We start from the raw sequence: 27,100 nt of genomic DNA on the forward strand, positions 1-27,100 counted from the left end.
AGGGATTTTACAAATATATTAAGGACAAAAGGGTAACTAGGGAGAGAATACGGCCCTTCAAAGATCAGCAAGGCGGCCTTTGTGTGGAGCCACAGAAAGTGGGGGAGATACTAAATGAATATTTTGCATCAGTATTTACTGTGGAAAAGGATATGGAAGATATAGACTGTAGGGAAATCGATGGTGACATCTTGCAAAATGTCCAGATTACAGAGGAGGAAGTGCTGGATGTCTTAAAACGGTTAAAGGTGGATAAATCCCCAGGACAGGTTGGGGCTGTTTTCCCTGGAGTGTCGGAGGCTGAGGGGTGACCTTATAGAGGTTTACAAAATTATGAGGGGCATGATTAGGATAAATAGACAAAATCTTTTCCCACGATGTGTAGCAGCACTGGCCAGACCTGTCCAGTTACAGTTTCTCCAACAGTGAGGCTTCCACCTGACTTTAACAATCCCCACAATTCCATGCTATCTTGTGAATCTCAGCTCGGTATGACCCCAGCCTGCAGCAGTGTGCTAACCACGGGCAGCAACCAGAGATAACTTGCAGCATGTGAAAATATCCGGGTTGCTTTGCTGTTGTGTCTTTCTGCATCTGCTTTGCATTGTGGAGATATTTGAGATTTAATTATTCCCATTCCAATTGCTAAACCTTCTTAAAATGACAGGTAATCTTCTAACTGGTGAATGCAACAAATGGGAGAACGTTTTTAAAACAAAAAAAAGTTAATGACTTTGTTTTTTCCCACTTGAATTTACCTTTAAAGCTGTTTCACGTAACTCCCTCTGTACCATAATAATTCAGTGTTTTGATTAACCTGCTATTTCTTTGTTGGCCAATGCTGTCTGCTTCCTTTGCTGCTTTCCCCAGGAATACGTTACCATAGATCAGCTTAAGGAGTTGTACGGTACTTCAGCTGGGAGCTCTGTCCTTATTCCATTCCACACTAATCCAACCTCTTCTTCTCTGACTCTCTGCACTGAGGGCTCTCTGTCCTTGCCACCTGCTGCCTCTACACTATTTGCAGCTGAGGTTAGTATGAGCACTCAACGCTAACGTTTTCTCCTTTTCTTTGTGTCGGAGGTTTCAGTCTATCACCAGCTCTGGCCAAATCTGTCCTCATTTACTCCTTCAGTCATTTACTCTTCCATTCTCGGTAGCTGGTCTGAGCCTGTGTTTAAACACCACTTGAGTCTCTTCCCCACCCCTTACCTCATCTCAACCAGTCACCACATCTGTCTATTCCTTCCTCCCTCACACCTTTATCCAGCTTCCCATTAAATACATCTCTGTTACTTGCCCCAGCTCTATGGGAGCGAGTTCCACATTCTCAACTCTCTCCGGGTAGAGATTTCTCTGGAATCCCAAATGGATTTGTTAGTGAATATCTTGTATTAATGTCTCTAAGGTTTGGTTCCCCCTGTGTGGAGGAAAACCCCTCCCGATATTCACACTTCATATTATTTCGGAATTTTAAAGAGCATCATGTTAAAGGCCAGCCCACAGTCTTCTGCATTCTCATGAAAAGAGGATCGTTTCAATCGTATATAAAACAAAGAGCTAAGGATGCTGGAAATCTGATACCAAAACAGAAATTGCTGGAGAAACTCAGCGGGTCTGGCAGCATCAGTGAGACAGAAACAGAGTTAACCATGAGGGTCCATGATAGAACAGTTCTAAAGAAATTTCTCCAGACCCAAAATATTCACTGGTTCCTCACCACAGATGCTGCCAGACCTGCTGAGTTTCTCCAGCAATTTCTGTTTTGGTTTCCTTTTCAATCTGTCTTGATAGTTCTGGTATCATTCCCTCTGTGCAAATCGAGCACTCACTGGCAATTCTGATCAATGTTCTGGACAACTGGCTTTACGTATTGGTCTTTATCTCATGAAGCAGCCTGTATTAGGGACAGTCAGAGAGTGAGAGGGAGGTCAGAGAGTGAGAGGGAGGTCAGAGAGTGAGAGGGAGGTCAGAGAGTGAGAGGGAGGTCAGAGAGTGAGAGAGGTCAGAGAGTGAGAGGGAGGTCAGAGAGTGAGAGGGAGGTCAGAGAGTGAGAGGGAGGTCGGAGAGTGAGAGAGGTCAGAGTGAAAGGGAGGTCAGAGAGAGCGAGAGAGGCCAGAGAGCGAGAGAGGCCAGAGAGCGAGAGAGGCCAGAGAGCGAGAGAGGCCAGAGAGCGAGAGAGGCCAGAGAGCGAGAGAGGCCAGAGAGCGAGAGAGGCCAGAGAGCGAGAGAGGCCAGAGAGCGAGAGAGGCCAGAGAGCGAGAGAGGCCAGAGAGCGAGAGAGGCCAGAGAGCGAGAGAGGTCAGAGAGTGAGAGAGGTCAGAGAGCGAGAGAGGTCAAATAGTGAGAGGTCAGAGAGTGAAAGTGAACGAGTGAGCTCTGCGTGAGCAGCCAGAGCACCATTTAGTTTCAGTTTGAGTTTGTTGGCCTGTGACTTCATGAATAGTTTGACAAATACAGACAGATTTTTATTATGTCCCTAAGGACAGCAGAAATACATGGAATAGTGAGGATGGAAAATGTACCCATGGAGGTACACTTTCCCGCTGCTATGGAATGCCACTGGATGGACATCAGAAATATAACTTTAAATGATAGATCCACTCCCCAAACCATGCTTTCTGTTAATGTGTTTCTCCTGAAGAGTCATTTCTGATTGAATTTGAGGTGCACTCAGTGTGGGAAACCTTCACAATGGGGAACCATTCAGTCCAAATTGGTTTATGTATATCCTGTATCATTTCAATGAGATCCATTCCAAAATGTTCTCATTTAGCTTTGCAACAGTGTGTAGAATCATGAACCATTACAGAATTAATACATCGATATAATAAGAACCGAAAATGCTGGAGAAACTCAGCAAGTCTGGCAGTATCTGTGGAGAGAGAAATAGTTTTGAGTTACACTGAACTTGAAACGTTAACTCTGTTTCTGTCTCCACAGATGCCACCAGTCCTGCTGAGTTTCTCCAGCACCTTTATTTTTATTTCAGATTTCCAGCAACTGCAATATTTTGTTTTCATGCATCGGTCAGACCAATGAAGGATGCACTTTTTAATTTGTTGGTGTCAATCACCTCTTATTATTTATGCAGCTTTCTGTTAGCTTAGTGAACAGGTCAAAACCAACATGAAAATTGGAAAACACCATCCAGTATTCCTGCTGTTTTATTTTACCAACACCATGAGCTTAAAGATGTGAAATTCCATTTCCCTCCTTCTTTCTGACTCGCTGTTGGGTAGTCTGGAAAGCATTTGTAAATTGACTCCTAGTTTATCCTCTTGTTCCTTATGGAATACACATTTCTTCTCCCTATCTTGGTGGTTGTAACTACAATCTCAGACCCTGCTCACCCTGCCTGGCATTTAGGTACACGGTCATAAAGCTGTAAGAAGCAGGAACAGAAGAAGGCCATTCAGCCCTTTAAATCTGCTGTGCCACTCAGTAGGATCTTCCATCCCAGATTTGGAACTTCTAGTCCCTTACAGTACAAAAGTCTATTACTGTTAGCCAGCGTTCTATGATTCCCATATCGATAGTTGGTGATTTAGGAGTGAAATAAGGAGCACTTTTTCAGACAGAGGGTGATGAATCATTCCAATTTTCTGCCCCCAAGACTGTGGTTACTGGGTCGGTTCACCTGTTAAAGATTGATTTTTGGACACTAAGAGTTTTAAGAGAAAATCCATAATGACCTTGCTGAAAGATGGAGCAGATTCGATGGACTGAGTGGCCTCCTCCTGTTCTCTTTCTTATGATTTCCCTGTGGTCGTCAGGAATTAAAAATGAATTTCCAAGACAGCACTGAAGGCAAATCCTAAGGGAGAAACCATGTGGGTATGAAAGGGAAATTGCAGGGGATTCTTTTATACATCTTTCCCACTTACTAGTTTTCGAGGTGAGGAAGTGAAGGTTGTTTCACTAACAAATCAAAATTAATCCAATGGGATACATCAAGACAATTCTCTTTCCAATTGGATGAGACGTGGTCGTGCACCTTGAGGAGGGACCAATGACGGGTATGTGGGGGTGGGGCGTATCAGGGCAGGAGGTGATGTGTGTCAATCCTCAGGAATACAGAGTCGGTAACCCTCAGCTCCAGTCTGTTCACCCTGAAAGGGTTCAACATGGTTTGAGTTTCTGGAAAGCATCATTCTGATTTCACATCATTGTTGTGGTTTACAATAATCTCAAAATGCAAAATGTACATCTCTCTAAAGGCATTTTCATTTGTTGTTATTTTTCTTTTAATTAAATATCCATCTACTTCATTAATTTCTTTCTGTTTGGTTCTCTCTCCCTGTCTACCTGCCTTTCCCAATGATTGTTTTTTCTCTCTCACTCGATCTTTTCCATCCTCTCCCTTCTAACTGTCTTCCTTCATGTCTTCTTTCTCTGCCTCCAACTCTATACTTTCTCTCTCGTCTTTACTCCCTCCTTCTCTCCCTTCCCCACGATGTGTAGCAGCAGCCTACCAGCAGGCTGCTGACCTCTACTCTGGAGCTAGAGCGATGGTACCAAGAAATAATGGCTAACTTTGAGGCCTCAGCTTCTCCACCTCCAATTTCCTCCCCTTCTCCTCCTCCTCTTCCAGCTAAAGCTCATTCCTCACGAAGATACACCCAGGTAAATTCCTCTTTGTACTCTTCCATTTAAATCTCTTACAGAGCAGGGTTTTGTTTGAAGATAACAAATTATTGTCGGGTGAGGGACTGAACAATGAGAGGCCATTCAGATGCATGAAACCTGTTCTATAATTCTGTTCAATCGTGGGTGATCTATTTATCTGTCTTTTCCACATTCTTTGTTTGCTTTACTTTATTTAAAAAAAAGTCTAGCCACCTCAATTTTGAGAATTTCAGACAAGCCCCCAATACTCTCAGACTCTTGGGGTCAGATGTTCCTGATTTTTTCAGGGAAGAAAGAAAGCTCAAGAACTCTTACCTTGATTACTTTTCCTTGTGAAATAGTTTACCATGTGATTTATGATATTGTTCTGCTGCTATTTTCACAGGGACATTAATTTGCTAATTTCCTGTGTTTACTTGGAACAAAAGACATTCAGAGATGATTCAAGATCGACATACAAGAAAGCTAGTTTAGAAAGTTTGAGAAGAGGGTGCTGATTAGTTGGATGGTGGTTGGCATGGCGATGCTCAAGAACTATTTTTCTCGTGCATGGGATGCCGGGTCAGCATTTATTGCCCATCCCTAGTTGCCCTTGAGAAGGTGGGGGTGAGCAGCCAATCTGAGTTGGCTGATTAAACTCAGGCTAGTAGGTGCAAGATGAAAAGCGTTGACTTTGTGTGGCTTTTTGGCAAAGCTTAAGTTCTCTGTTACCAAGTAATTATTAGGATTAACTTCCAAAAAAAACTGATAAATACTTGAAGGGAAAGCATTTATAGGGCTGAGGGGAGGTGATGGACCTACTCAGAGAGTTATTTCAAAGAGCTGGCACAGTTACAATGGTCCAATGGGCCTCTGTGCTGCATGTTTCCAGATGGATTAATTCCTCCTTCAATCTGGATGCGATATGTCACGTAAAAGTGAAACATGTCTGTACACTAGTTTGCAGACATTTAGTTCTCTGTGCCTGAACCTGAGTCTGTAACCAAAGGTGCACTAACAAGTCCATGAAACATGGTTAATTCACACACTTCCAGAAAACGTTCTCACTGCTTCATCCATGGGATTTTTGCATCTCCTCTGTGGGTATATTCAGGGAGATTCTTCCAGTCAGCTTTAGCTGCCCCCCACTTGGTTAGAGGGTCATTTTGCTGTCAGTGTCTGCTATCACACCAATGGTGCTGGGCCAACTGAGGTTGTACAGGGGATATTTGTTACCCTGGGGTAAAGAAGCTCCCTGTCACCAAACCGGTGATGGGAAAGGAGGTGGATTTCTTCCTCTGAATAATTCCATCTTCTCCTGTACACGTACCCAAATATCTGCTGGGGGTCGGTGGGGAGTGGGTGGAGCAGGTTTGAGCTGGGGATAAACACAAAACAGAGTGGAGCTCCGTCACCATTGCCCCTTTGTCAGATCTTTGTGATCGGATGTTGACTCAGCCGTGACCTTTCCCCTCTGTCTGTTGCTGAGTAACCTCTGGACGCCGGACATGCCTCCCGGGTGAAGAGTGACCACCTGGTTGGCTCAAGTCTGAAGGGTAGCAGGTGCCTGTGCAAAACATCAACACTTAAAGAGAGGAGTGAGGAAGTTAGCAGGCAAGAGTGGGGCATTTAAATCAATGATCTGACCTCCTACTGGACTTATGGCCCTTTGGAGGTTAATGGACCTCATCTTGTTGGTGTCAGGGAGGTGAAAAACCCCTGCAGCCAGTTGACTGTTCCCACCGCAGCAGAAACTGTGAAGATCTATTGGCTAATTGAGGCTTTTCTGGTGTCTTCCTGTCCCAGGTTTACCGATCCAAGATGGAGAGCGAAGGATCTGGCACCCTGCCTCGGACGAAGATGGGATCTTCCCCCTCCTCACCGTTCACCGCATCAACTCTTGGCCGAAACCTGATGTCGAAGGTAATCGGGGACAGGAAATGGCTGAACGTTGTGGAGCTTCTCCCTCACGCTGTACGGTTCAGTCCCTGGGCAGGAGAGACACCAGTCCTGTGTCTCACTGCTGAGTTTGGAGAGAATCAAAAAATAGATCCATGATCCAGCTGAAGAATCACAGAATCCCTACAATGCAGAAATGGCTGTTCAGTCCATCAAATCTGCACCAGCCCTCTAACATGTCCCATGCAGACTCACTCCCCAACCTTATTCCTGTAACCCTGCATTCCCCATGGCTAACCCACCTATCTTGCACATCCCTGGACACTATGGTCAATTTAGCATGGCCAATCCACCTGACCTGCACATCTTTGGGCTGTGGGAGGAAACTGGAGCACCCAGAGGAAACCCACGCAGACACGGGGAGAATGTGCAAACCCCACACAGTCACCCGAGGCTGGAATCAAACCCAGGCCACTGTGAGGCAGCAGTGCTAACCACTGAAACCATGAAGAAGAGCTCCCCTGGTCAACATTGCTGTTCTCAAAGCAACATCACCTTCTTGCTGTTTGTGGGATCCTTCTGTGTAAAACATGGCTGCCCCATTCCTGCACTTCATACTGGTTACAGTGCTCCTCAATGGCCAGGTTGCCTGGTTCCAGTGATGCTCACTGGGGGGTAAATACAGACTGGAGAATTCCATCTGCTCTTCAAATTAATACCCTTGGTCTTTTTCTCCATCCAAGAAATCAGACAGAGCTCGGTTTAATGTTCAATCTGAAAGATGTACTTCTGACAGTGAAACACCCTCTCAATAAGACACTGGGAGTACAAGAATCGAAATCCTGAGCATGAGGGACAGTGTTGATATGATGAGCCTGTTCCCACTTGTAAAAGAATGAGAGGGCATGGACTTAAAGTGATTTACAAATGAAGCAAGGGTGATATGAGAAAAAAAGACTTTCTCACACAGTGAGGAGTGAGGGTATGGAATGCCCTCCCTGGAAATCTGATGGAGGCAGGCTCAGTTAAAGCATTCGAAGGGCTCTGGATGGTCATTTGGTTCAATGGGATATTGGGAAAAGACAGGCGATTGGCCCTGGCTAATATAACTGTTAGACTAATAGAAGCAGCTCATCGACAGGGGCAGAAGTGGGTACTGCAGATACTGGAGATTAGAGTCAAGGTTATAGTGGTGCTGGAAAAGCACAACATGTCAGGCAGCATCCTGAGAGGCTCATTCCTGATGAAGGGCTTTTGCCCGAAACGTTGATTTTCCTGCTCCTCAGATGCTGCCTGACCTGTTGTGCTTTTCCAGCACCACTCGAACCTTGACTAATAGATGGAGGCGCAATGGGCTGAATGGCCTCCTCTGTTCTGTCATAATCCTTTGATCAGGCTGGATCTTCAGTTCAGGTCTCTGCAGTGGGACTGGAATCCAGGAGCCTCCGGTTGGGAATTCTACCCATTGAAGCGTTGCACCCCACTTTGAATTGTTTGCATTTGGAGACACCGTGATGGTGCATTGCCATGGAGACAGGTGGGTAGAGCTGACATGTTTGACAAATGCTGGCAAATGGGACTAGATGGGTTGGGATATCTGGTCAGCATGGACGAGTTGTACCAAAGGTGTATTTCTGTGCTGTACATTTCTATGACTGAGATATCACACCGACAATTACTGCCTTACAAAGGTTTATAAAATCATGGGGCGGGGGCATAGTTGAGGTGAATGGCAGGTGTCTTTTCCATGGGGTTGGGGATTTCAAGAGTAGGGGGCATATTTTTAAGGTGAGAGGGGAAAGATTTGAAAATGACAATGAGGGGCAACATTTTTACACAAAGAATGGTTTGTCCATGGAATGAACTTCCAGAGGAAGTGGTGGATGCAGGAACAGGTACAGTGATACATGTACAGTGACAACATTTAAAAAGACATTTGGATAAGTACATGAAAAAGAAACGTTTGGAGGGATGTGGGCCAAGCACCAGCAGGTGGGACCACTTTCATTTGGGATTATGGTTTGCATAGACTGGTTGGACTGAAGGGTCTGTTTCCATGCTGTATGACTCCATGACTCTAATGGAAATTTTTAAAATGTCATAAAAGAAGACAATATTCCAAGTGCACCTGGGAATGGTAGTGCGGTGGCTCAGTGGTCAGCACTGCTGCCTCACAGTGCCAGGGACCCGGGTTTGATTCTACTCTCGGGTGACTGTCTGTGTAGAGTTTGCACATTCTCCCCGTGTCTGTGTGGGTTTCCTCAGGGTGCTCCGGTTTCCTCCCACAGTCCGAGGATATGCAGGTTAGGGGTGGATTGGCCATGGGAAACACATGGCGTTTAGGGATGTGTAGGTTGGATGCATTAGTTAGGGGTTAAATGTAGGGGAGTGAGTTTGGGTGGGATACTCTTGGGAGGGTCGGTGTGGACTTGTTGGGCCAAAGGGCCTTTTTCCACACTGTAGGGATTCAATGGTAGTGCCGGTAACGGCACGGAGACATCGTGGAGGTCAAACGCAGACTGTTTGACAGTCAGTGTTCAACAGTGTTTGATGCAGCAAGCTGTGTTCTCAACCCTGTTTCTCCACATTCTGCTTGTTTTGCAGACCCCTGTGGTGGCACAGAATGGCACCGGCAGTTTACCACGGAATCTTGCTGCTACTCTGCAAGACATCGAAGTGAAGAGACAGTTGGCACTGCAGCAGAAAGGTGAGTGTTGGCCGGGAGCTCACCAGGAGGAAGAAACAGGGGGTTACATCCCAGAATCCTATAGAACAGGAGAAGGCCATTCAGCCCGTCATTGGTGAAGGAGCTAAAACAGAAGTTGCTGGAAAATCTCAGCAGGCCTGGCAGCATCTGTGAAGAAAGAATTTGTGTTAATGTTTTGGAGGAAGGGTTACCGGACCTGAAGGGTTAGTTCTGACTTTTCTTGGTCAAAAATCGCACGTCACCAGGTTATAGTCCAATGGGTTTATTTGAAAACACTAGCTAGTACCTGATGACGGAGCAGTGCTCCAAAATCTAGTGTTTTCAAATAAACCCCTTGGAGTATGGCCTGGTGTGGTGTGATTTTGGACCTTGTCCAACCCCAGTCCAACACTGGCACCCCCACATCCTGATTTCTCTTCACAGATGCTGCCAGACCTGGTGAGCTTTTCCAGCGACTTCTGCATTTGTACCTGTTTTACAGCATCCACAGCTCTTTCGGTTTTTCGAGCTGCCTGGTTAGTGTTGCTGCCCTGTTCTGTACCCCACAGCGTTGCAAATCTTCATTTCCGACTACATTTCCAACTGGAAGTTTTGAATCCATGTAATCACCTTCTCAGCCAGTGTAATCCAGATCACAGCTTCTCCCTGCGTAAATAATTTCTGCTCCTCTCCCCCCGCTGGCTCTTGGGACAGCTCTCTTCACTCTGCGCCCTGCTGGTTAGTGACAGTGCTGCCGGTGGGAACACTTTCTCCTGGTGTGAAGCTGGAACTGTGGCTGACTGGGAAACACTCTCATCTCAGAACCAGGAGGTTCATGCCCATGAAGGGGAGGAGCAGCAGAGTCATAGAGATGTGCAGCACAGGAACAGACTCTTTGGTCCAACTCATCCATGCCGACCAGATACCCAGGGAAAGAACCTTGTCTATTTACCCTATCCATGCCCCTCATGATTTTATAAACCTCTATAAGGTCACCCCCTCAGCCTCCGACACTTCATGGAAAACAGCCCCAGCCTATTCAGCCTCTCCCTGTAGCTCAAATCCTCCAAGCCTCGCAACATCCTGGGGCAGACTGAATGGGCCGAAGAACCTCTTCTATACTGTATGAGCCTTTGATAATGAGTAAGCTGAATGTAGCCAGCCTCCTGACAATCGCTGAGGTATAGGGCCCTCACCCAGAGTGTGTACCCAATGATGAGATCTGTACAGTTGCACAGGAGTCCTGTCTGGTTGGGTTTGTTTGGGGCTGCTCACGGCACGTATGTAAATAAACCCGAACCCATCGCAACTATAATCAATCGGAATCCTGGCCTGGAATGGCTCCTGGCACAGGCGTTACACTGGCACCAGAAAGGTCTATGACTGGTATTTTGACCACACTTTTGGGAGCAAATATATTGATAATCAGGGGCTTTCCCCCATCAATGCTAACAGAATAGCTCCCCAAAAGGTTTGAACACAATTTTGTCCCGTATCTTTGATTTAAAGATGATGTGGAGGAGCTGGTGTTGGACTGGGGTGTACAAAGTTAAAAATCACACAGTACCAGGTTATAGTCCAACAGGTTTAATCGGAAGCACTAGCTTCCGGAGCGCTGCTCCTTCATCAGGTAGCTGTGGCTGATGAAGGATCACCTGATGAAGGAGCAGTGCTCCGAAAGCTAGTGCTTCCAATTAAACCTGTTGGACTATAACCTGGTGCTGTGTGATTTTTAAATCTGATTAAAGAAACACTCACTGAATTTCTTTCTGTTTTTTTTCCCTTTCTTCCTTGCCGTATCTTTCCTTTTTGAATGGCACGTCACTCCTTTCTTCTGACTCGACCTTTTACATTCTCTCCTTCTTGCTGACGCTGTGCAGAATCAATAGGGATATCCAAAGCAGACCACAGGAGAGGTAGGAATTCTGCTTGGAGTTGGGAGGAGGAGCTGTGGTGTTGTACATTTGAGGCGAGTGTGTGCGTTTACTGGGATTTCAGGCACCGTTCTGTAATGTTAGACTCTTGCTAACATTGAGACCGAAGAGACCGAGCTTTGGTCTTACATGAAAGCTTTTCTTGCCAGAAGCATTGAGTCAGTGTGAACATTCTCACCCACAGCCTTCACGGACTCACTCCTCCCGACTCACTCCTCCCAACCCACCCTGCCCCCAACCCTGCAGCCCCGCTTCCTATCTCTCTAATCTCCTCCAGTCCTGTAACCCTACCATGGTGTCTGAGTCCCTCCAGTTCTGGCCTCTTCCTTCTCCTGATCCTAATTGCTCCATCTCTTATCACCGTACTGTCATGCACTTAGGTCCTAACCTCCGGAATTCCCTCTCCACCTCTCCCTCCTGCTTAAGATGCTCCTGAAAACGTAACTCTTTGACTCAGTTTTGGAGTTCTAATACCTCTTTATGTGGCTCACTGTCAAATTGTCTTTGCTAATCTCTGCTTTGAAGTGCCTTGGGATGTTTTATTATGTTTAGGTGCTATATAAATGCAATTTTAATTTGTTGTGATAACGAAGCGGCTTACTAACTGAGGAACAGGAGGAGGCCATTCAGCCCCTCAAGCATGTTCTGCCATTGTATTAGATATTATAATTTAACTCCTTCTCCCCTCTCTGCTTCTACCGTCTCAATGTATACCTCTCTCATTGTTTTTCCAAGGTCACCAGGTGATTGAAGAACAAAGGCGGCGATTGGCTGAGCTGAAGCAGAAGGCTGCAGTTGAGGCCCAATCACAGTGGGAAGCCTTGCACGGTCAACAGTCGCCAATGTTTGGCCAATCCTACTCCATGAGTGGACAGCCGCAGTCTCACCTCATCCACCACAGCATCCTCCACCACCATCCACAGCCTCTCTCCACTCAACATGGCATTGATTTGGAGCATGCCTTTGACACGCTCAGTCTAGAAAGTTCTGACAGCTTGGAGACCAGTGTTTCCACGGGCAACTCGGCCTGTTCACCTGACAACATGTCCAGGTAAGAGGGGCTGCTTCTCCATTGTGTATAGTATTAGTCAAATCAATGGGATAGATCTTTCAAAAACATTAATTCATGGGATGTGGGCATTGCTGGCTAGGCCAGCGTTATTGCCCGACCCTAACTGCCCCTAGAGAAGGTGAGCTGCCTTCTTGGGCCATGGGCAAGAAGAAACCATTTAATTTGGAGACAGGGTATAGATCAGGGTTCTCGTCCAATCAGGAAGCAGCATTTCACACAAAGGTTAGGGAGTATCTGGAACTGCCTGCCCTCAGGAAGGCTGAAGCTCAATACTTTTCTCTTTAATTGTAGCGATTCCTCAATCTTGCTGGTGGTAAAGGCAAGTCAAAGGTTGCCTCTATCATTGGTCCAGAGCCGACTGGTTAGGGTTGAATCTTCCATTCCCACATTCACCTGCCCTCCCACAAACCAATGACTGCCTCAGGCCTGTACTCTCCCTGAAAGCTGCAAGGTTCTGGGCTTTAAACCTCAGTCCAGAGGCTCCCTTTCTCCTTTCTAGGGATGTGGGTGTCATTGTCTAGGTCAGCATTTATTGTCTAACCCTAGCTGCTCTTGGGAAGTTGGTGGTGAGCTACCTTCCTGAACCGTTGTTGTCCATGTATTATCGGTAGACCCACAATTCCAGGATTTTGACCTAGCAATAGAGAAGGATGGCGAGTGCCTCAGAAGGGAACTTGAAGGTGGTGGTGTTCCCATGTATCTGCTGCCCTTGTCCTTTCTGTGGCTTTGGAAGGCGCTGACTAAGGAGCATGTGGGAATGTCTGCAGAGCATCTTATAGGTGGCCCTGCTGCAACTAGTGGTAGAAGGAGTGATTGCCTAAGGTGGCAATAATCACATGTCCAGGTTGACATTGAGCTATTTGACTGTTGCCATCCAGACAAGTGTGGTGTACTCCAGCACACTCCTGACTTGTGCCTTGTGGACAGGCTTTGAGAAGTCTTTCTTTCTCCATCTCATGATGTAAATCTCACGTGACACTTCTTGTGGTATTCACTCAGTATGCTCAATGCAGCCTCTGCTTTTAGAGAACGGCAGTGGGGGGATCATTTCCACCAATAAAGGAGCTAGCGAATTTTGAGGAGATTTGTAGCTCAGGTTGAGGTTTAAGATGTAGGTTTGGAAGGTTCATTTCCAGACGTTTCATCACCCTACTAGGTAGCATCATCAGTGGGCCTCAGGCAAAGCAATGCTGAAAATTCCTGCTTTCTATTTATATATTTGGGTTTCATTGGGTCGGTGATGTCATTTCCTGTGATGATTTTATTTCCTGTGGTGAAGTCACTTCCTGTTCTTTTTCTCAGGGGGTGGTAGATGGGGTCGAACTTGATGTGTTTGTTGATAGAGTTCCGGTTGGAATGCCATGCTCCTAGGAATTCTCCTGCGTGTCTTTGTTTGGCTTGTCCTAGGATGGATGTGTTGTTCCAATCCCCTTCCTCATCCGTATGTAAGGATACTAGTGAGAGAGGGATGTGGCTCGGGGATGGAAGTGGCCAGTCTTGAGTCATTGGTGGAAGGCAATTTGCCTCATGGAGCCTCGTCCAGCTCTCAGAAAGAGGTGATCTCTCCCAGTTGCCCATGCTTTCCCTGTAAACTTGTCAATATTTCCTGAGTTCTGTAACATTGTGAGATCAGTTTCTGAAAGGGGATGTGTTCAGCTGTTCGAACTATGGCCCTGAGCTGTTAGATTCTCGATTGTAAATGTTAGAATGATGAATGCTCTCTCTCGTGGTGGCTTTATGGCTGTAAGTGTAGATTAACTCAATGGACAGGTGACACAACAAAGAGTGTTACCTTTCGGACTCACTGCAATTGCTTGACAGTTTTACTAATTGAGACACCAGCCGCTCAGAATGTGGTGATTAATTGAAATGTCGATTGTCCATTCAGAGTCTGTACTTCAGTGTAATTCTGCACAAGTCTCACACATTTCCCTGTCAGCCTCTGTGTATGTACAGCAGCAGGAAGCAAATCAATCTCAACGGGTCTCTATTAACATTGTGTGTATTTCACAAAAGCTCAATGCTGCCTCTTACTGTCCATCTCTTCACATTTACATACACATCAAATAGGAACAAATGAATGATGTCTGTGTCTCTACAGTGAAAAGATAAAGAGACATTGTCCCACTCTCTCATTAGAGAGCTGTGTGGTAGTAAGTTTAACCTGAGGGTCACCACACCTTAGGTCAAGAAGGTGGGAGCATCATGGTGACCTCAGCTGGTGTGTGAATGGAACCCATACCATTGGTATCATTCTGCATCGCAATCCAGCCATCCAGCCCACTGAGCTAACCAATCCCACCTTCTGTATTGTACACATTGAGTATCAGCCAATGATCTACTCCAACTGTCCTGCTTGTGTGTCAGTGTTTGCTCCTGTGTGTGCACAATGTGCCCAGCCCTTTTATAAGAAGGCTTGTTTCAGTCTCTGATTACATACAGTCTGTGTTTCTGGCAGTGTGTGTTCTCCAATTGTACCACTGAATGCAGCAACAATTTCTATTTATATAGCACCTTTGACGTAATAAATTGTATCAGAGCGCTTCACGGGAACATTACAAAACACCGTGCTACCAAGCCACATGCATTGACAGAAACCACTGTCAAAGACGTAGGTTTTAAGGAGCATCTTAAAAGAGGAAAGCAAGATGGAGAAACAAGGATGTGTAGGGAAGGAATTCCAGTGTTTGGGATGCAGGCAGCTGGAGGCATGGCCACTAATGGTGGAGCGCTGGGATTCAGGAATGCACAAGAGGATCTCAGAAATCTCCGAGGCTGGAGGTGAGATGAGATGATGGAGGGATTTGTAGATAAAGGTGCAAATTTTAAAGGCAAGATATTTCTTGTTCAAGGGCATTATGGTGCAGTGCATAGTGCACAGGGAAATGGGACTTGTTAGAATGTGGGAGACCAAGCAGGAGTCAACAGAATCACACATTGATTAATAGCAATGCTGAAACCAACACGAATAATCAAGTGAATTCAGATTGTGCCATGATTGTTTGGGATTTTGAATTCAGTTTGAAATTGAGAAGCTGGTCTCAGTAAAAATGACCATGAGGCTGTTGAATCATTATAAAAATCCACCTGATCTCCCAGTGATCTTTTGAGAATGGAATCTTGTTATAACTCAGCCTGGCCAATGAGGGGTGACGGTAATGTCACCAGATTACTGATCACCATAATGGGGACACAGGTTCAAATCTCACCTGGGAAGTTATTCTTTGGCAATAGGAATTTGTTATCCAAATGTGACGTTGAGTTATACAGCACAGAAACAGACCCTTCGGTCCAAACAGTCCATGCTGAACATAAATGTAACATTTAAAGTAGCTGGAGATGAAGGGAAAACAAATACAAATTTGCTGCAAAAGCCAAACCACTGCCAATATGCAGCATGTGCATTAGATCTTGCTGTCTCAGTTCATGTCTTGCTGTCTGTTCTGTCCAGAGGTTGAGATATTAGATTCAGCCCCAGTCCTTCCTTGTACTATTGGTTAGGAGGAGTTGCACGTAGCTTATTCCCTAAAGGGAAATGAGAAATGGTTTCTCTCTATCTAGCCCATCGAATGCACTTAATGCCTTAAACACCTCAATTAGTGAACAGTATCTCGTGTGCAGTATGCATCGTCAAAGACAGGCCTGTCTGAACCTGTGTCCAGGCACAATCCTCCAGAGGCCGTGCTTGCAGCCCTGGGACAGGCCCTTGACGTACAAGCCAAGCTGCAGGGCATCACTTAATGATCCTAATGCTGACAGAGGCCAGTATCACCAGCGGGATCTGTGTTTGGGAGCTCCCACCCTGTGGAGCTGCACGTTCCCCTGCGGAAATCAGGCGTGGAGCTGGAGGCCATATCTTTTCTTCTCTCTGCGTTGTGTGCTTCAGATCGAAAGCACATTGATATCCTGAGTCTCTGGCAGTTGTAGCTCCGAGCTACACAACACAGAGGGACTGCAGCAACAGCTTGTTTCTGTAAAAACCACAGTATTTCATTGGGAATGTACCATTGTGGGAACACACCAGGGACTTTCAGACACATTCACTCGCATATGTACACACTCACTCAGACACACAGATACATCCACACTCTCAGACACCCACACCCACAAACACCTGAACACTTGCAGACTGCCCATCCCCTCCCCGTGCAAGCACACACCCCTCAATCCCTGGTGCGTTAACCCAGAGCTCTTTCATCCCTGGGTCATGTTGACCGTGCTGCCCCCATCCTAGTTCACACCAAGTCCTGCTGGTTTCCCATCACCCCCTGTGCTCGCTCACTAACATTGGCTCTAATCATTGAGTGCCTCCATTTTAAAATGGTCAACCTTGTTTTTAACTCCCTGCACAGCCTTGGTAAAACCCCACTCTCCGATCTCCTTGTTTTTGTATTCTGCTCCAGTTCACTGAGATCTCTGCTCCATCCAACTCTGACGTTTTTGTGCAGTCTGACTTTAATCATTTCATCATTGACCCTTTCAGTCACCCTGGTTCCACACATTGCCATTTCCTCCTTACATCTCTCTCTTCTCCCTAGCTCTACCCCTGAAAACTCCTGGAAGTTTAACTCTTTGATCAAGCTATTGGTCACCTGTCCTGGTCTCTCCAGATGGGGCTCAGTGTCAAACTCCCTCTTTCATAAACTTCCTGTAAAATGCCTTGGGACAGCTCATCGCATTGAAGGGTCCTTTGTAAATGTAAGTTGTTATTGCATTGAAGGTGCTATTACAAATACACATTATTGTTGGATGTCCATGGGAGATCCAGATCCTGACCCAGTGACCACAGTTGACACTTTGGTGTTTTGAACAGGGAGTATGTAAAGTTTCTCAACATAACATAAATGCCATGGTGTGTGTCTCTTTTAAAAATGATGTGCCAGTTTTTCCACTACATTTTAATGCTGCGGGAGCAGTGATTACAGTAAGAAGTTAACACTTACATGTCCCAAAGCCCTTTAGCAAATATTTGTGAAAGACAGTTGAAGAAACGGTAGTGGTTCAGTGTGTATTAAACACCTGGGGATGTCCCAAGGCCAGGAAATGTGCTATGTAAGTGTCAGTCCTTCTCCTATTAGGGACATTGCATGAGGTGGGTGAACAGTTTTGCAGTTTGAGAGCTGGCTGGTTATGGGTGATGTATGGACAGAGCTTGGTGAGTCACTGCCTGTGAAGTGACCTTTTCAGATGACAGGTTTCTGATGTTATCTGACCAATAGCTAGCAATGAGACCAGCTCAAGTGGAATGTTAGTGCTACACAGCTCAGTTCTTACTTTCTCTCTCTACCTGCAGTGTGACAGGGCAGAAATCAGTATAGGAGTAGGCCATTCAGCCCCTCCTGGATTAGTGGCGCTGGAAGAGCACAGCTGTTCAGGCAGCATCTGACGAGCAGTAAAATCGACGTTTCGGGCAAAAGCCTTTCATCAGGAATAAAGGCAGTGAGCCTGAAGCGTGGAGAGATAAGCTGGAGGAGGGTGGGGGTGGGGAGAAAGTAGCATAGAGTACAATAGGGTTTCGGGCAAAAGCCCTTCATCAGGAATAAAGGCAGAGAGCCTGAAGCGTGGAGAGATAAGCTAGAGGAGGGTGGGGGTGGGGAGAGAGTAGCATAGAGTACAATAGGTAGGTGGGGAAGGAGATGAAGGTGATAGGTCAGGGAGGAGAAGATGGAGTGGATAGGTGGAAAAGGGGCTGGGCAGGTCGGACAAGTCCGGACAGGTCGAGTTGCTGGAGGTTAGAAACTAGGATGAGGTGTGGGAAGGGGAAATGAGGAAGCTGTTGAAATCCACATTGATGCCCTGGGGTTGCTGTGTTCCGAGGCGGAAGATGAGGCGTTCTTCCTCCAGGCGTCTGGTGGTGAGGGAGCGGCGGTGGAGGAGGCCCAGGACCTCCATGTCCTCGGTAGAGTGGGAGGGGGAGTTGAAATGTTGGGCCACGGGGCGGTGTGGTTGATTGGTGCGGGTGTCTCGGAGATGTTCCCTAAAGCGCTCTGCTAGGAGGCGTCCAGTCTCCCCAATGTAGAGGAGACCGCATTGGGAGCAATGGATACAATAAATGATATTAGTGGATTTGCAGGTAAAACTTTGATGGATGTGGAAAGCTCCTTTGGGGCCTTGGATGGAGGTGAGGGAGGAGGTGTGGGCGCAGGTTTTACAGTTCCTGCGGTGGCAGGGGAAAGTGCCAGGATGGGAGGGTGGGTTGTAGGGGGTCGTGGACCTGACCAGGTTGTCACGAAGTGAACGGTCTTTGCGGAAGGCGGAAAGGGGTGGGGAGGGAAATATATCCCTGGTGGTGGGGTCTGTTTGGAGGTGGCGGAAATGTCGGCGGATGATTTGGTTTATGCGAAGGTTGGTAGGGTGGAAGGTGAGCACCAGGGGCGTTCTGTCCTTGTTACGGTTGGAGGGGTGGGGTCTGAGGGTGGAGGTGCGGGATGTGGACCCTCCAGCCTGTTACACATTGAGTGAGATCATGACTGATCAGTCGCCTCACCCAGTAACCTCCCTTTGGCCTATTTCCCTTAATACCTTCACTTAACACAAATGTATCAACCTCAGATTTAAAACTAACAACTGATGTCGCATCCACTGATGATGGGGAAGATCATGAGGGGCAAGGGAGGCCAAGAAGGTGAATGTAGTGGATCAACTTAATGTGGCTTCAACCTCATCCAGATCCCTGCCACCTGCATCTCAACTCTCGCCGAGGCACTCAGTCCCTGATTGACCAGCACTGGCAGCTGATTGTGCCACGCCCCGATTTTAAAGTTCTTAGCTTCATTTTCAAAAGCCTTTCATGGCCTCAACCTCCTGCAATTTTAAGGGTAAGGGGTAAACCATTTGGGACTGAGATTTGGAGAAATGTCTTCACCCAGAGAGTGGTGAGCCTGTGGGATTCGCTACCAAAGAACGTGGTTAAGGTCAAAATATTACGTGTTTTCAAGAAGGAGTTAGATTTACTTCTTGAGGGTGTTATGGACTAGGCCACACCACTTTGAAGCAGGCAGCCCAGACCGTAACTTTTCACTTTGTTTCGGTAAGTGTACAGTGAAAATTACCTGGAGTAAGTTAGCGAGGTTGACTACCAGGTTTTATAACAGACAAAAATTTATTCACAAAATTACGGAATAAAACACAAAGAACAGAATAAAGAACTCTGTCTGTCCAAACTAGACTTAATTATGCTGTTCTGAAAAATATGTGCAACAGTCCCAATGAACAAACCCCTTAAACACAGTAAAAATGAAACAGAGGCTTAAAGGTCGAAGTTAAAAAGGCAGAAGGAGAGAGAGAGAGAGAATCTAGCAGCCTGTTTCCACACAGCTCACAGCTGAACTGAACTAACAACGAGACTTCAGCTTCCAGGACTGACCACGCCCCTTTCATTAAACAGGTTACTTCTAAAACACGAAAGCTGTGGCCTAAAGGCTCATCTGTTTATGTAGAAACAAAAAGGCCTCCCAATACTCTGTTCATCTCGGTACCAAACCAGTCATTTTGGAGCCCGGACTGTTTTATGACCCCTCTGAAAACATCAAGGACACAGTATCCTTGAGAACAGGAACAGCTTTTAGAAAAAGGACCAACGTTTTGACAAGGGTAAATGGATCAAAAGGTGTGGGGGAGAAAGCAGGATGATCAGCCATGACCCGATTGAATGGTGGAGCAGGCTCGAAGGGCCGAATGGCCTGTTCCTATTTTCTGTAAATTTGTGTTGTTCGTGTTGTAATCATTCAGGCAAGTGTTATATAAGGGACTAAGAGCTAAGGGAAGGTCGAGGACTGGAAATATTAATTCCATATACCTGTACAAGATGCTGCCTGACCTGCTGAATTTCTCTCGCATGTTTGGTTCTGATTCCAGTACCTGCAGCTTTTGTTGTAATGGTTAAACACGGTCATGGTACAGACCAAGCATGATGTCATTGAATTGCAAGGCTGAATGGCCTCTTCATGTCCCCATGTAAATCCTGACCCCTCCACCCCCTCCTCCCAATCAGCCAAGCTCCATCTACAATGGTGTAATGGATGTTTGAGATTAAGCCAGCTGCAGCCCTGGAGAATTACACTGGTGTTCCATAGTTTAAAAGGTAAACGCTGTGCTGTTATCTAGATGGGACTTCACATTTCCTCCTCTCTATTCTGAACTTGTGCTTTGGGGCAAACAATTGAGATGATAGCAAGGGACTGAGTCATTCCCTAAATGAGACACGGAATGCATCCCCCATCGAGAGTAGGTTAATTATTTCCTGACACACAACAGGAAGGCGATGTGAGGGATTTTGCAGTGGGAATTCATGGAGATTTAGTCTGTTGAGGGAATTGTCTGCAGTTGATACAGATCCACTGTTGCATTGAAAAAAGTTCCTTATCTGTTTGATTCTCTGGAACTTCTGCCGTTTTCCCCCATTTCCTCTGGGACAGTAAGCTTTTCTGGGGTTAATTATCACGTCCCCTGTTTCTCACCCCCTCCCTCCACGTTTCTGTATTAATTCTTCACGAGTCCAGCTAGCAGATTCAGCTGAGCTATTTTACTACGTAGACACCAGTGATTTTAACATACCTCAGCTGCTATCAACAGATGCACACCTGCTTTGCAGGAAGGCGTGGGGGGTCAGTTTCTGGATAACGACCAGCAGCAGTAATGGTAAATGTGATTGCAAAACCGTCCAGTTGTGACCATACAACCCAAATCAGTAATTCGGGCATGGACTAAATAAACCTGCTGTCCTTGTCAGGTCTGGTCTCTTCAGGAGAATGGTTCCACGGATGAGGGAGCTCAGTTGTGTAGATAGACTAGAAAGATTGGGCCTGTTCACCCTGGAGAAGACTGAGAGGAGATTGAACAGGATCTGAACAGAGGAGACAGGGAGAAGTTTTTCCCACTGCTGGATGGAGACATAACCAAAGAGCACAGATTTAAGAGCAAAAGATGCAACAGCAACACGAGGGAAAATTTATTTCTATGAGGGTGGAGAATGCACTCCCTCAGTGTTTGATCAAGGCTAAAGTCAATTGAGCTTTGAAGAGGGAATTTGACCATTGTCAGAAGAGGAGAGTATTTGCAGGGCGAGTGGCAGCATGCAAATTACTCTTGTAGGGGTCAGCATGGATGTGATGGGCCAAGTAGTCGTCTTCTGTCCTGTGATTGATGACGGATGGGAGTCATGTAACGCGGTTGATTGGTCACTTCAGAGCGTAATTACCAATCAGCTGCCTCAAACCAGGGGGAACGGGGTTGGAGGGGAATGAGGAATAAATGCCAGGCTTTCCAGTAACATGCACATCTCTGGGGTTAATCTGAAAAGGAATTTGACAAAGACAGCCTTGCACAGTGTGGGAAAGGTGACTGATACAGGTAGTGCATAAACAGGGTTTGTATTTCTTTCAGTTTTGGAAGACTGAGGGGCTTCTGACTGAATGTTTTAAAATGATTTGAGCAGTTGATTGGAGAAAAGGAGAGAAACTCCTTTCTGAGAGTCTGGATTCAGGGGTAATCTTACAGTGAGAATCATCTGTTCAGGATCAACCTCAAGGTTCAGGTACATAATTCTTTAAGTTTTGTGTCACGGATAGACAGGGTGGTTAAAAAGATCTTCAGCACGCTTGCCTTCATTGCTCAGACCTTTGAGTCCAGGAGTTGGGGTGAGATGTTGAGGTTGTACAGGATGTTGGTGAGGCCTGTTCTGGAGTACCGTGTGCAGTTCTGGTCGTCACGTTATCAGAAGGATATTATTAAGCAGGAGAGGGTTCAGAAGGAATTTACCAGGATGTTGCCAGGATTGGAAAGTTTGAATTACAAGGAGAGATTGAGTAGGGTGCGACTTTTTTCACTGGAGCGTAAAAGAAGGTTGAGGAGTGACCTTACAAGGTTTTAAAACCATGAGGGGTATTGACAAAGTGAGCACAGGTGTCTTTTCCCTCGAGTGGGGAATTTCAAGACTAGAGGGCATGCATTTAAGGTGAGAGGAGAAAGATTTGAAAAAGACATGAGGGTCACTGTTTTTTCCACAGAGTGGTTTGCGTGTGGAATAAACCTTCAGAGAAAGTGGTGGATGCTGTGGTACAGCTACGATGTTTAAAAAGCATTCCGATCAGTACATGACTAGAAAAGGTTTGTAGGGACATGAGCCAAGCTCAGGCAGGTGGGACCCGTTTACTTTGGTATAGATTTGTAGCTTGGGTTGTGGATGAGGTCATTGGTTAGCTCATTGACCTGCTGGGTTATTGGTAACAAAACATCGGCATGGTAACCCAACAGCTCGGCAAATTAACCTTTAGTTTGGGATTATGTTCAACATGGACTGATTGGTACGAAGGGTCTGTTTCCATGCTGTAAGTCTCTGAATAAACTCAGGGAACACTCTTTCACAGAAAGGATGGTGAGAATGTGGAACTCACTCCCTTAAAACATAGTGGGGCCTGGTGATCCTGAGGCTGAGATGGATAGATCTGATTTGTAATGGCTATGAAGTCAAAGTGGGACAGTGATATTGAGGAACAGATCATAGAGTCTTAGGGAAGGAGGACGTTCGGCCCATTGAGATTAGCCTTGAGCTAATTAAATAGTGGACTGGACTGAAGGAGATTGGAATGGCCGTCTCTTGTTCCTGTATCTGGGGTCGTATTTTCGAAGGGTGCAAGTTTTTTCTGGAATTGATCCTATTTTGTTGATGATCAGGATGTGCATATCTCTGCTGCCAAAGCAAAATTGAGAATTCTGATGGTTAATGTAGAAAGTGCTGCCATGTTTGACAGCTCCCTTTGAATGGGGATCGTATTCCGGGGAGGAGGCGGTGGGGGCATTCTGGAACAAATGTTGTTATCAGAGTGGTTGCTGACAGTATCTGTTTCTGCATCTATCTCCAGCTGGGATGTTGTGGATTAGAGGTGAATTTCCCCACGCCCCAGATCATTGCACTGAAATATCTGCTACTTATGTGCTTTGGAATCGATAACAATCTTGACAGAGTGGAGACAGGCGAGGGTGGGAGATATTTCTGAATTGGTGGAAAAGGACCAGCAGAGACTTAAAAGGGCCAAATGGACTCTTCAAGTGCTGAAATGTACTCCCATTGTCCATTCTCCTTGTAGGCAGCACATTGCAACCTTTATTTCATAAATTATAGGAACAGATGTAGGCCATTCAGCCCATAGAGTTTTTTATTTATTTGTGGGATTTGTGTGTCACTGGCTGGCCAGCATTTATTGCCCGTCCCTAGTTGCCCCTTGAGAAGGTGGGGGGTGAGCTGACTTCTTGAATCACTGCAGTCCACTTGCTGTGGGTTCACCCACAATGCCCTCAGGGAGGTAATTCCAGGATTTTGGATCAATGACTGTGAAGGAATGGAGGTATATTTCCAAGTCAGGGTGGTGACTGGCTTGGAGGGGAACTTGCAGGTGGTGGTGCTCCCAAGTACCTGCTGCCCTTGTCGTTCTAGATGGAAGTGGTCATGGGTTTGGATGATGCTGTCTGAGGATCTTTGGTGAATTTCTGCAGCACATCTTGTAGATAGTACAGATTGCTGTTACTGTGCACCGGTGGGGGAGGGATTGAAGCCCATCCAGTTCACTCTGCCATTGAGTGAAATCCTGGCTGTTGTGAAAGTCACTGTTTAAAACACAAAATTCTTCCTTTAATTCCTTTGCATCTCTCATCTTGAACTTGGATCCCCTGACCCTTTGTACGATGGGCTTTCCTTTGGGGCTCATATCTAAACTTACCACTATCCTGTCCACTGCCGTCAAATCTCTCTGATGCCAGTGGGTCCCCGGGGCACTGTGAAGGGTTCCAGGGACAGAGCTGGGGCAATGCTCCTATCCTACAGAGGGCTGCCGTCGACTCAATAGATCGAACAGCCTCCTCTGGTGCCATTGTGTCTCAGTCATTCCTAGGATTCTGTCACAGGGATAAGGATTCCATTCCAGGATTTCCAGTCAGCTTTATTTCACTTCTTCCGCACCGTGCACTTGTTCCATGTTTGCAATTGTGAAGAGTTTCCGAAAGAGAGAGTGAAGGAGAAAGGGAATATTTCTGTTAATCAGTTTCAGTCGTTATTAAGGGAAAGTTTTTAACCTCTACTCAACTCACTTGAATATCTAAACTCACCTGAAGGTGATGATGAACAAGAAGATTTTCCCAGTTTTTTTGTGTTGGGAAGCCTAAACAGAGCTAGGTTTGGATTGATGGATTCTAGTCGGTGCAGGAACAGTGGCAGGTGAGTGTGTTCAATACAACAGAAATATTCTCTCTCTCTCTTTTCTGACTTTGGATACAGTAACCTGGCTGCTTGGCAAGAGCCAACAGATCTTGTTTTTATTTTCGCTAAAAGTCTTGTTTTTGCAACTCAGAAATATTTTCCCAGCTGCCAGAGGTTTAGGGATTGGGTTGCTCTGTTTGCTTATTGAGCACGCTGCGGGTTCTGGGGATTGGCTGCTGGCCCATGGTCAGCCAGGATCTTGTCTGTATTTCCTTCTCGATCTGGAGCAGAGTCGTTTCAGATCCTGGCACTTGGCCTTTGAACTTTAAACCCTCCACCAGAGAGAGCTTCTTTGCCCTGGAGTTAGTGCTCCTCACTCCCTCGCTGGCACCAGTTCCAGCGCCATTAACCTCTCGAAGGCTGGAAGTACTAGAATAGAAAGTTTTTTTTAAAAATAAAGATTTAAATGAGGAGCTTGTCTTTGGATAATGAAGGGGTTTGCAGAAATCTTAGTGTGGTTTTATCCCTGCTCTATAATCATGTGGCTCAGTTGGTAGACCTCTCGCCTCTGTGCCTGAGGCTTGAATGTTTGAGACAAGTCCCATGGGATGAGTATACGGAAGATGATGTTCTGAACAAGATAAACAGTTCCCCACACTAGGTTTTTAATCAAGACTCCTCTCTGCATGGTCAATGTCTTAGGTGCACATTATTGATTTTCAAGAGTCAGACGTTGTCTCCCCAGCGTCCTCGGCAACACACTTTACCCCAACCCGACTGGTTATGAATGTCCATGCAGCCTGGGATCTTGCTGTGTTAAAATGGCCACTGTGTCTGACCCCCCAATAACAAAATGAACTTCAAAGCGGTTCACTGGAGGGAACGTGTGTGCGGGTGTTTTCTCTGTTCCTTCTTGCACTGAGAGATGTGTCCAGGCCGGGTGGCCGGAACACTTCAGTTGATGGATCCTTGTTCAGTGTTAGGTTTGCTCATTTCAGCCGGGCATAAGCAGCCTGGATGTGGGATATACGTCAGCCAGGATCCCGAATCCTGCTGGAAAACCAGGTAGGGAAAGAATCAGGCTCAGTTGTGATGCACTCCACAGTCATATACCTTGCTTGATCTCTCTCTCTTGCAAATGGACAAGGGGAACCATCAGGATGGGGTTGGAGGGGGTCTCTCTGTATTTCGCATGTTGTTTTACACCTTTGTGAAATACCAACCCTCTTGTTAACCAACCCAAGGTTAGTCTTTACTTTGCGAAAGGAAAATACTAGGAATAAAAGAAGTAAATTACGAGCACGAGTGATCTAATCCTGGTTTGTATTCTGTGCGTTTGGAAGATTAATAGGTGGTGTAACAGAGATGTTTCAAGATGAAAAATTATTCCAAAAGGATAGGCAGAGAGAAACTATATCCCCTGGTTATGGGATGGTGTGGGGGAATCCAACCAAGATGGGGTCAGGGAGGGTCCCCCAAATCCGAGCCAGGCCATTGTGGGAATGATTAGATTAGATTCCCTATAACATGGAAACAGGCCCTCTGAAGAGTAACCCACCCAGACCCATTTCCCTCTGACTAAAGCACCTAACACTGTGGGTAATTTAGCACGGCCAATTCAGCTGGCCTGCACATCTTTGTGACTGTGGGAGGAAACCCACACAGACACGGGGAGAATGTGCAAACTCCACACGGACAGTCGCCCGAGGCTGGAATCTAACCACTGAGCCATCGTGATGTCAGGGAACAGGCTAGAGATCTGGGATTCTCTCCCTAAGCTCCAGGGCCCATTCAAGTTTCAAGACTGTGGTCAGTCAATTAATTCTTACGAAAGGACATCAAAGGATTGGAGGAAAGATGAGAAAATGGGGAGGCAATGGCCTAATGGTCTTGTCGCTGGACTATTAGCCCAGAGACCCAGGTAATGTTCTGGGGACTGGGTTCGAATCCTGCAATGCCAGATGGTGGAATTTGAATTCAATAAAAACTTGAAATTAAGGGTCTAATGATGACAATGAAACTGTTGTCATTTGACGGAAAAACCCATTGGCCTCATTCATGTCTCCTTTCAGGAAGGAAGTTGCCATCCTTACCTGGTCTGACCTACACGTGACTCCAGACCTACAGCACCGTGGTTTTTTAACTGCCCTTTGGTCAATTAGGGACAGGTAATAAATGCAGGCCCAGCCAATAACTCCCTCATCCCACGAGTGAATAATTAAAAAATGAAATTGCAGAAAATGTCAGCAATAAACTGGATGATCGAATAGGGTCCAGGGTATGAGTTACTGCCTCCTCCTTGTATCTACCAGCCCAGGTTCTTCCTGTTTCTGAGATGTTTCTGTTAATCCAAAATATGAAGAGTTTCCAAAATTCTCATTAATCCAGTGGGTTTAACTTTAAACATATAATCCGATTTGAATATTTAAAATTCTTTCCCACAGACTGTTGACATTCAATGTACAATAGCCTCCATTTCCAGAGGGTACAAAACCCTCCGAAAGCAGCAGGACACAAGCAAAACAAAAACCACTGAATTAGCGAGAGCTTTGGGTTTCACTGGGAGATTAACGAAAGGGCCTTTGGGATTGAGGCGCAGCAAGGGAGTGGGGGTGAGAGCGAGGGCCGAGGGAGTGGGGGTGAGAGCGAGGGCCGAGGGAGTGGGGAGTGAAGGTGAGGGATGAGGGAGTGGGGGTGAGAGCAAGGGC

General features: G+C 46.2%; 1 protein-coding gene across 21 annotated transcripts in view; it reads left to right on the forward strand.

The window, feature by feature from the left end:
* phldb1b (pleckstrin homology-like domain, family B, member 1b) overlaps nucleotides 1-27,100 on the forward strand; it is a 372,433-nt gene that overhangs the window by 322,603 nt on the left and 22,730 nt on the right. For 10 of the 21 annotated variants that reach the window (XM_043676461.1, XM_043676469.1, XM_043676474.1 and 7 more), the window contains 6 exons: nucleotides 871-1,032; nucleotides 4,465-4,626; nucleotides 6,415-6,531; nucleotides 9,112-9,214; nucleotides 11,074-11,109; nucleotides 11,863-12,178. In XM_043676461.1, coding sequence (XP_043532396.1) covers nucleotides 871-1,032; nucleotides 4,465-4,626; nucleotides 6,415-6,531; nucleotides 9,112-9,214; nucleotides 11,074-11,109; nucleotides 11,863-12,178 — 896 coding nt within the window. The remainder of the gene's footprint in view (nucleotides 1-870; nucleotides 1,033-4,464; nucleotides 4,627-6,414; nucleotides 6,532-9,111; nucleotides 9,215-11,073; nucleotides 11,110-11,862; nucleotides 12,179-27,100) is intronic. The other 11 variants (XM_043676476.1, XM_043676479.1, XM_043676482.1 and 8 more) reach the window with 7 other exon arrangements.

Source organism: Chiloscyllium plagiosum, chromosome 35 (assembly GCF_004010195.1).
Source record: "Chiloscyllium plagiosum isolate BGI_BamShark_2017 chromosome 35, ASM401019v2, whole genome shotgun sequence".
Lineage (NCBI taxonomy): Eukaryota > Metazoa > Chordata > Chondrichthyes > Orectolobiformes > Hemiscylliidae > Chiloscyllium > Chiloscyllium plagiosum.